General features: G+C 32.8%; 1 protein-coding gene across 17 annotated transcripts in view; it reads left to right on the top strand.

The window, feature by feature from the left end:
- Positions 1-14,537, top strand: part of BAZ2B (bromodomain adjacent to zinc finger domain 2B) — a 316,333-nt gene that overhangs the window by 216,188 nt on the left and 85,608 nt on the right. For all 17 annotated transcript variants that reach the window (XM_047721833.1, XM_047721835.1, XM_047721843.1 and 14 more), the window contains one exon: positions 10,023-10,233. In XM_047721833.1, the coding sequence (XP_047577789.1) occupies positions 10,023-10,233 (211 nt within the window). The remainder of the gene's footprint in view (positions 1-10,022; positions 10,234-14,537) is intronic.

Raw genomic sequence — 14,537 nt, 5'->3', positions numbered from 1 at the left:
AACTCAAACATCAAAATAATGCCTCCTTTTTCCTCAGTTTCCTTGTCCGCAAAGTAAAGACTATAATAATTTTACTTCTGCCTCATAGGATTATGGTAAGGTTAAAATGAGATCATATGCTTGAACATACTTCAAAAGATTAAATTGCTCAGCCAACTGAAGTTGATATTTTCTTTCTTTTCTTTTTTTTTTTAAGATTTTATTTATTTATTTGAGAGAGAGGCAGTGAGAGAGAGCATGAGCGAGGAGAAGGTCAGAGGGAGAAGCAGACTCCCCATGGAGCTGGGAGCCCGATGCGGGACTCGATCCTGGGACTCCGGGATCATGACCTGAGCCGAAGGCAGTCGTCCAACCAACTGAGCCACCCAGGCGTCCCGATATTTTCTTTCTTGATTGGATCTTTCTTTCTTTTGGCCTATTATAATGCATAGAAAGAAATGTTTTCTGTAATAAATATTTTCTAGTTTGAGTTGGCAGGTTCTTCCATCTTATCTTACCCTCTAATTTTATAGTTAGAGAAATAAAAAAAGGCCTTCCTAATTCTGCAGGAGGTTGTGTTTTTTTTTTGAGACCTCAAACATTAAGGGAATTTTCCAAGATCACACAGTCTCAACCAGGTAGAGACATAACTAGAATTTTGGGTTTCTAACAGTGTTCTTTTACCTTCACCATATAACCCATTTTCATTATTATCCATAACTTTTTAAGGAACAAGTTATGTCCAGTTCTACTTGTTTCTTTCCTGGTACTTCTAAAATGCTAAAATATATTTCTCGGAGGCTCAGCTTCTTTACTGAAATATTTTCTAGGATTTTTCTCTGCTTATTTTTTAAACTTAAAAAAATGTTTAAGGCACCTGGGTAGCTCAGTCGGTTAAGCGTCTGCCTTCAGCTCAGGTCATGATCCCAGGGTTCTGGGATTGAGTCCACATCAGGCTCTCTGCTCAATAAGGAGTTTGTTTCTCCCTCTCCATCTGCCTCTCTCCCCGTTGATTTCTTTTGCTCTCAGTCTCTGTCTCTTAATAAATAAATACAATCTTTGAAAAAAAATTTTTTAATGATTTATTTATAAAAAAAATTTAAACGTAGACTAAATCTGTTGTCAAACAGATCCTCAGAATTTGTTATTATACCCACTTCCATATATACTGGATCAGTTTTGTAACACAAAAAAGTTAGAAGATAATAATAATTTTATTTTAAAATTCTGACATTTTTTAATCTTTTGACTCATGGTATAAATCCTGACTTGTCTTATTTATGCCAAAGATATCCTTATGTTTTAAAGTTGAATAGATTTTTGTTCTGAGAGGAAAGCTAATTGCTGTTCAATACATAAAGGATTTTTAGTTTTGTATCAGTGATAATTAGACTTAATCTATAAAGCTTCATTAGGCAGACTAAAATGTTCTTTGACATCCATTCACTTTTTATTAAACATAATCAGTGTTTTCCAAATATGTATTACTTTGTTGAGAGATCAGTTCATCAATGAAATATGATGAATTACTAAATTCAGAATATGTTAAGCTGCCAGCATTTCGGCAGACTGCTAAGGGAAAATATTAGCAATTTTGAGAGTACTTCTGTCAGTTAAAAAAAATTAGCAAGTTGGATTTGTTTCAGGATACTTTGAGAGAACAACAATTAAAGGTAAGTAATCCAAAAAAAAGTTCAGTTAATTAGTGAGAAATGTATATAGTTTGTATAATTGTAGAACCATATACATTTCCATATATTGTATGGTGAATATGTATTAGCATATAGTTCATTAGAAATATATATAATTTTGTGATAGTTTTCTATGAAAATGAACAAAGATTATATATTTTTGTTAGAGTAACTATGATGTGTGATAATTTGATTACCCTAAATTTTGTGGAAGATGTGAAATATAGTTTGGCTAAGCCACTGGTACTATGCGGAAGTGATCTGTGTGTTTTTACAATATGTCTGCCTTTATACAAGTTGTGGAAAGGGAATGATGACTGTGTAGATAATGAAAACCAAAACTGTATATTGAAGGATTCGGAGGAAATGTGTCAGAACTTTAAAATGATAGATGTAATGGTTGGTGGTATAGTAGATCATTTTTTTCTTTCTACTTCTTGTAAGTTTTACATTTTCTAAAATTTGCTTGTATTACATAAAATGTGAAAAACAATTTTCTATTAAAAAATATATTCTTCTGCCCTTTCTAATAAGCTAAGCATTCAGTTTTCCAAATGCATGGAGGTTTTACATAATGATTTTGAATATTACTGCTACAGTTTTCCAAGCTTTGTTTACCTGTTTTGGGTGTTTGATAGCAAGTGAAATGCTATATTTGCAGATTTGTTATGATTCTTAGTCACTTTACTAATAAACCATTTGCATTGAAAAATATATTTTCCTTTTTTAATTTTCTTTTTTCTTTTTAAGATGTTATTTATTTGATGGAGAGAGAGACAGCGAGAGAGGAAACACAAGCAGGGAGAATGGGAGAGGGAAAAGCAGGCTTCCCACTGATCCGGGAACCCAATGCAGGGCTGGATCCTGGGACCCTGGGATCACGGCCTGCGCTGAAGGCAGGCACTTAACAACTGAGCCACCCACGTGCCCCCCCAAAATGTATTTTCTCTGTCATATTTTTCTCTTTTCTTGTAAAGTTATCAAAAATAACCAATATTCTGTAAGTTCTGATTTAGTTCAAGGTCTTTCAAAAATTTCAGCAGTGGTATTGCAAAGCTCTATATTTTACAAATAAAATTTAAGAAATTATAATTTCTACTAGAAGATAATTCTAGTCTGCTGTGGAGAACCATGGTTATTTTAAGTTATTTTGCACTCAAGGTATTTCTGAGCTTAAGATAGAATATATATATATATATATATGCATACTATATTTGCTAAGAGCAAACATCTGAAAAATATTGCAAACATCTGAAAATGTGCACATAATACAATAAGTATGAGCACTTATGTTTATTGAAATTTAAGTAAGTTCATCATTAAAGTACAACAATCTAATGATTGCTTTCACAAAGTAAGAAAGAAAAGCCCTTGCCTAAAGTAAATAGAGTTGACACAAGAAATGGGGGGGACCGTTAATCTATTCATTATCAGTGTTATTCATCTCAGGCTACGAAATGTGGTAAGAGATTTGTAGACTCAGCTATTTATCAGTGTCTTCTGATACTTATATGCCAATCGCTTCCTGCAGGCTTCTGTGAAAACAATGATTTTAGGGATAATAGGCTTCATGGAACAAAATGAACCCTCTTATAAGGCCATGCTTTAACTGGCTGGCTACCTTGTAATGAAATTCTGTTAACTATTTTAGCCAGTGAAATGCCTTTGAAAAGAGGATAAGGTAAATAGATTTCTTACAGACTTTTGCTTTATCACATTATAAAGAACTTGCTGAAGCTAATATTTATCGTTTTCGTTTTATTTTGGTTTTGGGTGTCAAGGATAATAGACAGGATGAGCTGAACATATTTTGGTAAATATAAAATAAGATTATTTTTATTTACCTAAATAAGGTATTTAAGTAAAAAGTTTTCCACACTTTTATTAGGAATATATGAAGGCTTCAAGACAAATTATTAATGACACAGATTATTTTGAAATATATGATTGTCTACTTTGAAAGCATTTTTGGTGAATTGTAGAAAGGAAAACATTTAAGCATAAATGTAATAATTAAGTTTATTTTTGCAACCAGTAAGTTCATTAGCATAGATTAATGAATGTTTACTGTATTCAGGATAGCAAAACAAAGAAAAGGAAAGAAGCAAAGAAGGAACAAGTTAAAAGTGACTTAGGAAATGCTGCCTTTTCTATTCGAGATATATATTTTTCAAAAAGATTTTTTTTCTCTTTAATGGTGTAAGGGCAGGAGAAAAGAAAAATATTTAAGGTTCTTACTGTAAAGAGCCTTTTTTCTTAGTCATTTAATCAATAAATATTTGTGGCAAATACTTAATGTGTCAGGCATTTTTCTTCCAGATAAATTTTCCCTAAAGGCATTTTCCATAAAGCAAACTGTGAACACATTTCAAAAACTACAGAAATGAAATCCTGGCTTTGAAGAAACAAAACAAAACTAGTGTTTGTAGAGAAACTGAAGAGTACAAAAGACATAGAAGTTATGGTCACTGGCTTTGAGAAGTTAAAAACGCTGAGCACAATGCTGTCCAGCAAAAATCAGGATTTTGTTAGTAAGGAATATAGGGAGACTTCACAATAAAGCAGACAACACACAGTCTCTGGCAAGATTGTAATGCTGCTAATTATTTCATATAAGTAAAGAACAAAAGATTGGGAGTCAACAACCAGGGTTCTAATTCAACTCTGCTGTTAACTGTCACACCTAATGCAACATAGCTGTGGGCATATATGGACACTGAGAACATGAAAGATCAGTACCAGAAATCTAAAATACTGAAAATTTATGTCACTCATTTACCAGGTAGGATTTTTGATGGCTAGGCAAGGACCTCTACTAGGAGGCCAACTTTATGAATCCCAAGTGTAGAGCTTAAGAAGTATTTGAAGATCATGGCTCTTAAAGGGTAACCTACTGTGAGTAATTAGAAAGCATGGCCAGCATTGTGGAATAATTGTTTCAAACGACATCTTTCTCAATGGTTTTTAGTAGGTAACATCTCCCCAGCATAGATAATCTTACTCTTTCACATCTTTGAAATGTTATTCAGTAAATGATATTAATAAACTATATGATTACAGTAGATTAAGAATCCCTAATGCTATAAAGTTTGTGGTACATGAAGCTCCCACTACCTATCTCTGGCACTGTAAAGTAGCTAAAAGTAGACATAATGCTAAAGTATGAAATAGGTGGAAGAAAATTCAACAAAATTTTGATTTTTCTCATGATATTAACATTAGCATTTTTCTTAAAATGGGAAGTTCTGTCAAAAATATTTGATGCCCTCAATTTTCTTGTGCCCTAAGATTTTTTTTAGACTCCTGACAGGGTAATTCAGTATCCTATGTTACTTTGAAAAACTAAGGCCTCCTTTTCTAGGCCTTAATTTCCTAATGTAATGTGAAGGTTAGAGATCAAAGGATGTCTTTAAGATCAGTTCCCTTTTATGTAGGACATTTGAAAAGCTTTTTAATTAATTTTTAGGAAGTAAAGGATTCAGAAAGTACACTTACAAAGAAAAGGTAGTGAAAAAAATCTGTTTTGTTTACTTGAGCTGTGGTTACATTTACTGAAAATTACTTCCCCAGAAATCAGTCGGGTAAATGATCAATTCACCAAATGATTAAAAAAAAAAAACAAACTAAAATTGTCAGACCAAACAATACCTTAATCCAGATTTAAAATAGTCCCCTCAGCTATTATACTACCAGAGGCAAGGACTGGGATAGAGAAACAGGTCATATTCCAGAAAAATATGAGTAAAGTGTCTCCATTCACTTATATAACATTGAGCATTGGAAAAGTATTAGATATCTCAAGTGTTAACATGGGAATTGGACACTTAATGGCCCAGGACTGCAAATCCATGCTGAAATTACTACAGCAAAGTGTTGGTGATACTCAGCTTAAAAAACAAAACAAAAACTCAGTTACTTTACAAATAGATTACTCAGTGAATTGACTTTTGATGGACTGGTTTATTTCTTATATACTCTTTACCCCCAAAATAAATTAGCATGTAGGTATATAAAATCAAACAAAATGGAATCAACAAAAGGAAAATAAAGACAAGTTATGATATCCAATTGAAGCAAGATTGAGACTTGAGAGTGCATTTCATTAAAACCTGAACATGTTGCTGGCAAACCACAGATGGACTTAGCTTTCAGGAAAGTATAGGATCCTGGGTAGATAATTCAGTGTCTATAAGATAACGTGAAAACAGACCAATTGCTCATGAGGTGTCCAACTGTACTTTAGAGTATGTTTTATGAAGAGTAACTGAAATGTTGGGAGGCACCTGGGTTTCTCAGTTGGTAAAGTGTCTGCCTTCGGCTCAGGTCATTATCCCAGGGTCCTGGGATGGAGCCCTACACTGGACTCCTTGCTCACAAAGGAGCCTGCTTCTCCCCTGCCTCCCACTTACCCTGCTTGTGCTTGCTCTCTCTCTCTGTCAAATAAATAAATAAAATCCTTAAAAAAAATAGAAATATGGAAATACAAAGTCATATTTAAATTAGAGTTCATACCATTTTTGAATTTCCGAAAATAGAAAATATTTTAAACTTACTCATTTGAGATAAATGGTTTTTTAAGTTGTATTTAGTGTTCAAGGTATAAAATAACTAAGAGAAAGAAATTTTATCTGTAGCTTTTCTCAGTATTTTTCCATCCTGTGTCTTTGCTTTGGTTGCGAAGAAAACCTCACTACTTTAATCACCTTTCTGGTCTCCATTCAGACTTTTTTCTTTTACATCCAGGTACTTCTCCCTCCTAAGGGCCAATATAGTCACATTCCTTTCCAGCTCTAATTCCTAAGCCCTAATTCAGACCATCATTATTTTATAGGTGGACAATTCAGACAACTTTTTGTCCCAACCTCTAAACTTTTTCAAATGTTTTACTACTCAGCATGTGGTCCTTGCGTTGGAGTAGGGTGAGATCCTGAGTTAAAAATGTTGGTCCTAGGGACGCCTGGGTGGCTCAGTTGGTTGGACGACTGCCTTCGGCTCAGGTCATGATCCTGGAGTCCGGGGATCAAGTCCCGCATCGGGCTCCCAGCTCCACGGGGAGTCTGCTTCTCTCTCTGACCTTCTCCTCACTCATGCTCTCTCTCACTGTCTCTCTCTCAAATAAATAAATAAAATCTTTAAAAAAAAAATGTTGGTCCTTTTGGGGAAAAGATTCTCATTTACCTTTAGACACTGCTGTGCCTTGTACAAAGTAGGTGTCTCAACAAATATTTAAGTAGTGGAAACTTTTATAATACATGACAGTCTTACGTGGCACTTTTATAATGCATTGCACTGTATATTGTATGGTGTACTTATTTACTCATCTTAATTATTTTGTTCAGTCTTCTGAAATAAAACATAAATCTTTTTTCTTATCTCTGTAGAATATATAGAAATGAAGGTGTTATTGCTCAAGATTGAAATTATTAACTCTTGTAAGCAGAGTTATAATGATAAAGTAGAACTGATCTGTCACCATGTCCATCATGTTGATAATCTATTTTCTTTTTGTCCACATCTTTCAAATCTTTGTTAAGAAAGATTATTTTCAGGGAACTGTTTACACTCTTAGTCTTAGAAATTAAGAAAAAATAATAAGCTAATTCTCTTTTGATACATAATTTCTGATTGATAAAAAAAGCTTATAGCATATAAATCAGGTGATATAAATTGTACTTGCTTTTTCTGAGGAAAATCTTATTGAGAAAACTCCTTCCCCCCCTTCACAATTATTTTGAGTATTCAATGAATTAAAGCTGTAATTCAAGCTTCAAATTTTCCTAACAGTTCCATTTCTCGTTTTCTAAAATCCAGGAGTCAGAAGACTATATATGTAGCACAATATATGCAGGTCCCTTGGCAAGTATTTATAAGTGCCAAGAGCAAAAATGTAAATGATAATGTCACTATATTTGTCTGGTAAATTTTGGGCACCAACATAATCTATTCCTCTTTTGACTCAGGTATATTTATCTAGCCAAATAAACATAACTATGTAAAAATTGTAACTGGATAAAAAAGATAAATTGATAAAACCCTTTAAATCTTGGCTACAGTTGACTTTATTATTAATAAGATACTTTAAAAACTGAATGCAGATTCCTCTACAGACTCTTTTATTAGTCTCTCTCTTCTACTCCAAGTGTCACGAATGTCACTTTTATATTTTTCAATTTATGTGATGCATGCTGCCGTGGTGCCTAAGAGCATAATAGAAAAAAATGAAAACCTAAACTAATCAAAAGCTTCCCATACTGGTGAACATAAAATTGTTTTGATGGCTTCCTTCTTAGTAGTTTGTGGCATAAAAATGCAGTTATTAGAAACATTGTTCCTATTGACTTCATTTGAAATCTCAGGAAAAAATGTTACTTTCTTCAGAATTAACTTTTAAAATTATTTTCACAGGAGAATTACTGAGAAAAATTATATAGATATTTTAAACAAAAATATGGACTATATGCACTAGTTTTTTGACAAAGTCCTGCTGTGACATAATCTTGGCCACACTTTCATGGCTGAAATAGTGTGATCAGTCAATTACCAAGTATAAAAACATCTTGATAACATCAATTAAGTACATGTAGTGGTTAAGAGCACAAGTTGTAGAGTTAGTCCCAGTTTTGAAATACAGTTCTGTTCCTTGTTGCCGCACTACCCCCAGGAAATTATTTAATCTTACTGGGTCTAAATTCATGTAGGAACAATAAAACTCACCTTACTGGTTAGAGCTGTTGAGAAGATTAAAGTATATAATGTATTGAAAATGCCTGGAACAAACAGTGCTTGGAATGTGAGAAGTAACTATCATCCATTATGGTAGCACGAGTAGTATTTGTATTTTTACTACCCATTGAATGAGATATTCATAGTCTTTTGGCCCCAGATTAGGAATCATGGCATAAAATGTAACTCAAGGACTTTCTATTATTTTTGGTTGCAGACTTGCCTACAGTGAGTGGTTCAAGCTAAATTCCTAGTTTAAGATTCTTCTGAGAAAAAAGCGTATTTTAAAAATCCTTAACCTTCACACTGAAGGAATTATCTCTTAAAAAAAAGAAGTAAGAAATAATAAAACAATTATTTTAGAAGGATTATTTTAAAAGAATGCTTTTCTTATATCTGAACATATTACCAAGGACGATAGATAAGGTTATAGAACAGTGTATTTGTTTTGATGGACATATGGAGGATAATAAAAACCAGACGCGGATTGTATCTATGCACCAACCAGGATTATTCCTATAATGCAGTAGCGTTATGCTGCTGTATGTGTTCCTTTTGGGGGATTTACAATGAGAAATCTGAAATATATAATAAATACCATGTACCCCATCATCATCTTTAGAAATTATCATATGCCCAATTGTTTTATGCCTCCAACTACTTCTACTTTTCCATGATTTGCTGAAGCAAATCTAAATATCTTATGTTGTCTGTAAATTTTTCAATGTGTATCTCTAGAAGATAAGGACTCTTGTTTACTACAAGAGTACCATTTTCACACTTTAAAATGATAATTGCTGGATATCATCAAATGTTAGGCATTGTTCAGTTTCAGTTGTTCCTTAATTATGATAATTATCTGAAGTTTATTTGAATCAATATCTAGATAAAATGTATTTGATACATCTATTAAGACTCCTTTAATCTTATAGTTGCTTTTTTTTTTTTTTAACTTCTTAAAATTTATTTGTTGAAGAAACTGGGTAATTTGTAGAATTTCCCACAGACTGGATTTTGCTGTGTGGTTTAACATACACTTCTTATCCTATTTTTCCTGTAAAGTTATAGTAAATAGGCCCAGACTTGATCAAACCTAGACTTGATTTATTTGAGGGGGGGCAATATTAATTTATAAGTGATGGAGTAACCTCCATCAGGAGGCTGATGTCTATTTGTCTCTGTTTCTGGTGATTGCCAGCCATTCACGTTCAAGTCTTAGATCGATGAATTCATCAGGTATTGCACAATGTTGATATTGTAACTTTTACATTCCTCCTTGATTTATTAGCTATACTATTTCTATAAAGAGAAACTTCCTTCTGTTACTTGGATAGCTTCATGATTGGTTGAACTGATAACACATGAAAACAATCTATATGGGTGTCATCACAAAACTAATATTTTCAAATATCTGCCAAATTTATGGTCATTATAGTTCAGAAATGGTGATTGAGATATCTCTATGTGTTTATAGATATATATGTTTATAGATATAGATCTCTCTATGTATTTAAAGTTGAAGTCATTAAAGTAAGAATACCAGAGATTGACTTAGAATTTTCTGATCTGTTGATCCCTTATGTTTATTTCATTTTTAATATATTGTTTCTATAAAATGTTAATTAAAAGGGAATGCAGTGGTGTCTTTTGAAAGAAGAGGATGTCATTCCCCGTATCAGGGCAATGGAAGGCCGTAGAGGAAGACCACCAAATCCAGATAGACAGCGAGCAAGAGAGGAATCTAGGATGAGACGTCGGAAGGGTCGACCTCCAAATGTGGGAAGTGCTGAGTTTCTAGATAACACAGATGCCAAATTGCTAAGAAAATTGCAAGCTCAAGGTAAGAAATATAATATATACAACACTGTAATAATCACACTAAAAAAGTCTATGTATCTCTTATGTTTTTGACTTATGAATGATTGATACTGCTCTCACTTTCTAAAAAGTAGATATTTCTGTTAGCATAAAAATGAGAAAATAAGGAATCCCACTGGTAACTGGAGTTCTTTGATTAGGTAAGCTCCTTTGGAGAGCCATACTCATAAACACATCATACCCTGTGTGTTTAGAACTACAGAGGTGGGGGATAAGCTTTTAAGGCTTGCACAGAAAGGGAATCAACCAGCACTTGGCACATGCCTTAAGGTTGTGCCAACATTCTGGAAATTCTCATTTTAACAGCTCCCGATTCCTTGAGGTGGTACAAGGGAATAACTCCAAAATATGTGGAACTGTGGAGTAAATTTTCAGTCAGAGAACTCCAATTACTGGTAAGTAACCCCAGTCTTTTTAGTTTGGGTTCTTCTGTCGTCTGGATACATCACATGTATTTTCAAAATGGCCAACTAATAGATTTAAATAAAAAAATATTTTAAGATCACTAGAAAGTGTTACTTATCAAGCACAAAGTGCTTATAATAACCTCAGATATATTGTAACTCAAAACTACACATAAATTATCAACCTAAAGTTCCCATGCTATGCCAGACACAGAGAAAGCTGACTAAAATAAAATAGTTCTGTTATGAGTTACTAGTTACAAACGTGAGGCCTCTTAAGGCTATCTGAATATACATCAGTACATGTGTTGGTGTCTTATGGTCACAAGTGTATATATATGAAATAAAGGTTTAATAATAAAAATTGACTTAAAAGACTAATGGGATTTTAACTTGCTTTATGTTTTTTTTCCTAGAGGAAAAGCTTGACTTACTTCCCTTTATTGTACATACCATCATAATATTGACTTCTTTGTTGCTGCTTTGTTTTTATTGTAAAACAGACACCCACAACAAAAACTCATAGAACAGAATGCTTTACAATAAAATACTCATTCTCACTCAGTTTAAAACACTCTCATGAGTGGCATCATTATTAACAGTTTTTTGTAAATCCAGAAATGTGTACACACACTCATATACACATATGATACAACATACATGTTCATACACATGTGTAATATGTTGAATTACATATATCCTTTTTCATTTCTAAAATAAATGGATTTATATTGGACATCCTATTCAGCCTGCTTTTTTCCACTTAATTTATCTTGAATGTCCTAATGTATCTGCACTTAAAAATCAACCTTATGCATTTAACAGCTGACTACTGAGTGATGCAATGTGTACGGCTCTACATTCAGTCTTTTTTGATGACTCTTTGCACTGTTTCCCCATTCTTTGCTATCACAAACAGTCCTGCAGTAAACAGATGTTACATATTTTATTCATATCCTTCTATGAGTATGGCTATGTATGTATAAAATTGTAGAGATAGTCTTTGAATCAAATGGTATGTGCATTTTCAGTTTTTGTAGATAGCAGGCAAATATTGTCTTCAAAAAAGTTGTACTAATTCCTACTTCCACTAATAGCATATAAATTAACTGCCCAGCATATCACTTATTGCCGTATAAGTTTTTCTCTGCCTTAGTATGTTAGTGAAATTTTTTTTCTTTCTTTCTTTATTAATTTAAATGATCTCTACACCCAGCATGGGGCTCAAACTCATGACCCCAAGGTCAAGAGTTGCATCTTTTCTACCTGGGCCAGCCAGGCACCCCATTTGCGAAATTTTTATGTTATTTTATTTGGATTCTGTTAAGATTTCCATCTCTCCTGAATAGTTACTAGTGAAGGCTGTAAAAAAGTTATTAAGAGGTATAGCCATAAATGATGAGTTTTTAAAATTTGTATTGCCAATAATCCACTGACTCTTCTGGAGAGTGTATAATAGTGATGAATATGCATTGTTTGCCTGAAGAAAAAAAAAAAGATTAAAGTTAACTGATACCCAAAGCATGGGTTCTTCGTGCATATCTTGCGTATCTAATACAAATACTATTAATATTTAGTATCTATAATGGCACCTTTTTGGGGTGCCTAGGTGGCCCAGTCATTGAGCGTCTGCCTTCGGCTCAGGTCATGATCTCAGGGTCCTGGGATCGAGCCCTATATTGGGCTCCCTGCTTAGCAGGAAGCCTGCTTCTCCTTCTCCCACTCCCCCTGCTTGTGTTCCCTCTCTCGTTGCTTCTCTGTCAAATAAATAAATAAAATCTTTTTTAAAAGTTAAAAAAATAAAAAAAAATTAAATGGCACCTTTATATTTGCAAAATTAACTAAATTTTATTTTAACCATATAGAAGCTAATTATTTAACTTTTACCCTAATGTTTTTTCTCCCTCTAGATTTCAAATTGGTTTGTATTCTGTTACATCCCTCTCCCTTGTTGTGTCATGCATTGTTGTGTCATGCATTTTGCAAGTTCTTTACCTTTGACCTGACTCTGTACATGGTTTTTTCTCAAGATGTATATAAAAGTTAAATATTTAACAGTAATAAATAATTATTATTAATATTTAGAAGCATAGATGGTAAAATATTCAGGTTTTTTCTTGGGAAGAAAGGAATGAATCCCTTTATCACCACTTTTCCTTCTAAAAGGCTTCTACATTAACAGTTTGAGGGGGTTATCTGAGGGGATTCTAGAAGTTTCTGTTATATATTACTATCCTACTAGGCCTCAACTAGATTGTAACATTGGACTTAATTTGAAGAAAAGTTTGGAACAGTAAAATAAATGCAAACTTTATACATCCAAGCATTATGAAATGAGAGCTCTCTAATTTCTCAAGAGAAGAAAAATAAGAATGAGAGGGTTTCAATATGAAAAAGATTTTTAACCTAATAAATAAACTTGCCAAGGCCATTAATACCTTAAATTTTCTAAGATATCAGATAGTACCTCTCCATTTCATGTATCATAGAATCTGAGATGCTTATAGTCATTTCAATGCACAATTATTTTAAGATGTACCACGAAGAAAGAGAAGTGCTGCCAGTTGTCAGACACATTCTGATTTTAGACTCTATTTTAAAAATGCATCTTAGTATCAAAGATATGTGGTATATCTAAAATATCCCTAATCGTGTGTGTAAACTATTTCAAAAATAAACTTACATCTTTGAAATTTAAATAGGTAATTCTTACTCCATAAAAGAAATTTTCCAAATTGATATCTCAAAAGTTAGTTAAAATAGATAATGTATTCAGCAACCATAAACTAAGTAAATGAGAAGCTATTAGGAGAAGTTTATTTCTCAGTGTGTAAGTGAATTTTCTAGGTCTTCTAACTCATTCTCCTTCCTCCATAGTGTTTAACTTTTAAAAACATTTTCAACTACTCATAATATAAAGTTTAAGTTACGTGAATTTTTAATGATGAATAAGAATTTTATCCTCCTTGCTAAAGTAAAAAGATAAGGGTTGAACTTTTAAATGGTTTTCTGTCCTAAGGGTTTAAAAATAAAAATTATTGTTTACTTGTGTGGGGCTTGGAGCTGGCAAATATATTCATAGATAAATACATACTTAAATATAACATTTGTTTATTATAAGCCAGGCTATCAGTTTTAGCTTGAAATAAAAGATCATACCTATGCCACATTTTCTAGGACACATTTTTTTTTAATCACTTGACACATCTTTACATTTTAAGGCAGACTTAGATCTTTACAGTAGAGTTGAAAGCTTTCAGTTCTTAAATGTTAGAAAAATAGTCATATAGTACTATCACAGGTGAGAACAATATCCATCAAGTGTATTATTATTGGAGTTTGCTGATTCTGCAACCTCTTTTATAAATTTTTTTTATTTCCCAGGGTATTTAGTGAACAGAAGATCCTTTTTATGTAGCTCAGAAATTTTTGATGATGCTTATAACCTAGTATTGAAAATAATTGGAGATATATAGATAATAATAGTAGAGATAATATAGAGATATAGATAATAATAATAGAGATATATTTTAGCATTATCTTCCATTTCATCTTCCATTAATAATTCCAGTTTACTAGATAAAATTAGACCCTTTACATCCCATCTTCTTTTTTAAAGACTTGTTGGTAGAAAATCAACCATAGTAACCAAGCTCACCTCAACTGTTACAAGGACATAGGGTTAGGTTCTTACCTAAAATCTCAAGTGATTCAACTTTTCTTAAAAGTTTTTAGAACTAGTAGCATATAGACTGTGAAGTCAGAAGGATCACGGTTTATATCTTGGCTTTGCAATTTAATCTTTGTGAGCCTTAGTTATTTCATCTGCAAACTGGGCACAATGTTGCCTATCTCATAAGAT

The sequence above is a fragment of the Lutra lutra genome, chromosome 3, assembly GCF_902655055.1.
Source record: "Lutra lutra chromosome 3, mLutLut1.2, whole genome shotgun sequence".
Classification (NCBI taxonomy): domain Eukaryota; kingdom Metazoa; phylum Chordata; class Mammalia; order Carnivora; family Mustelidae; genus Lutra; species Lutra lutra.
This window is presented reverse-complemented; position numbering and strand designations above follow the sequence as displayed.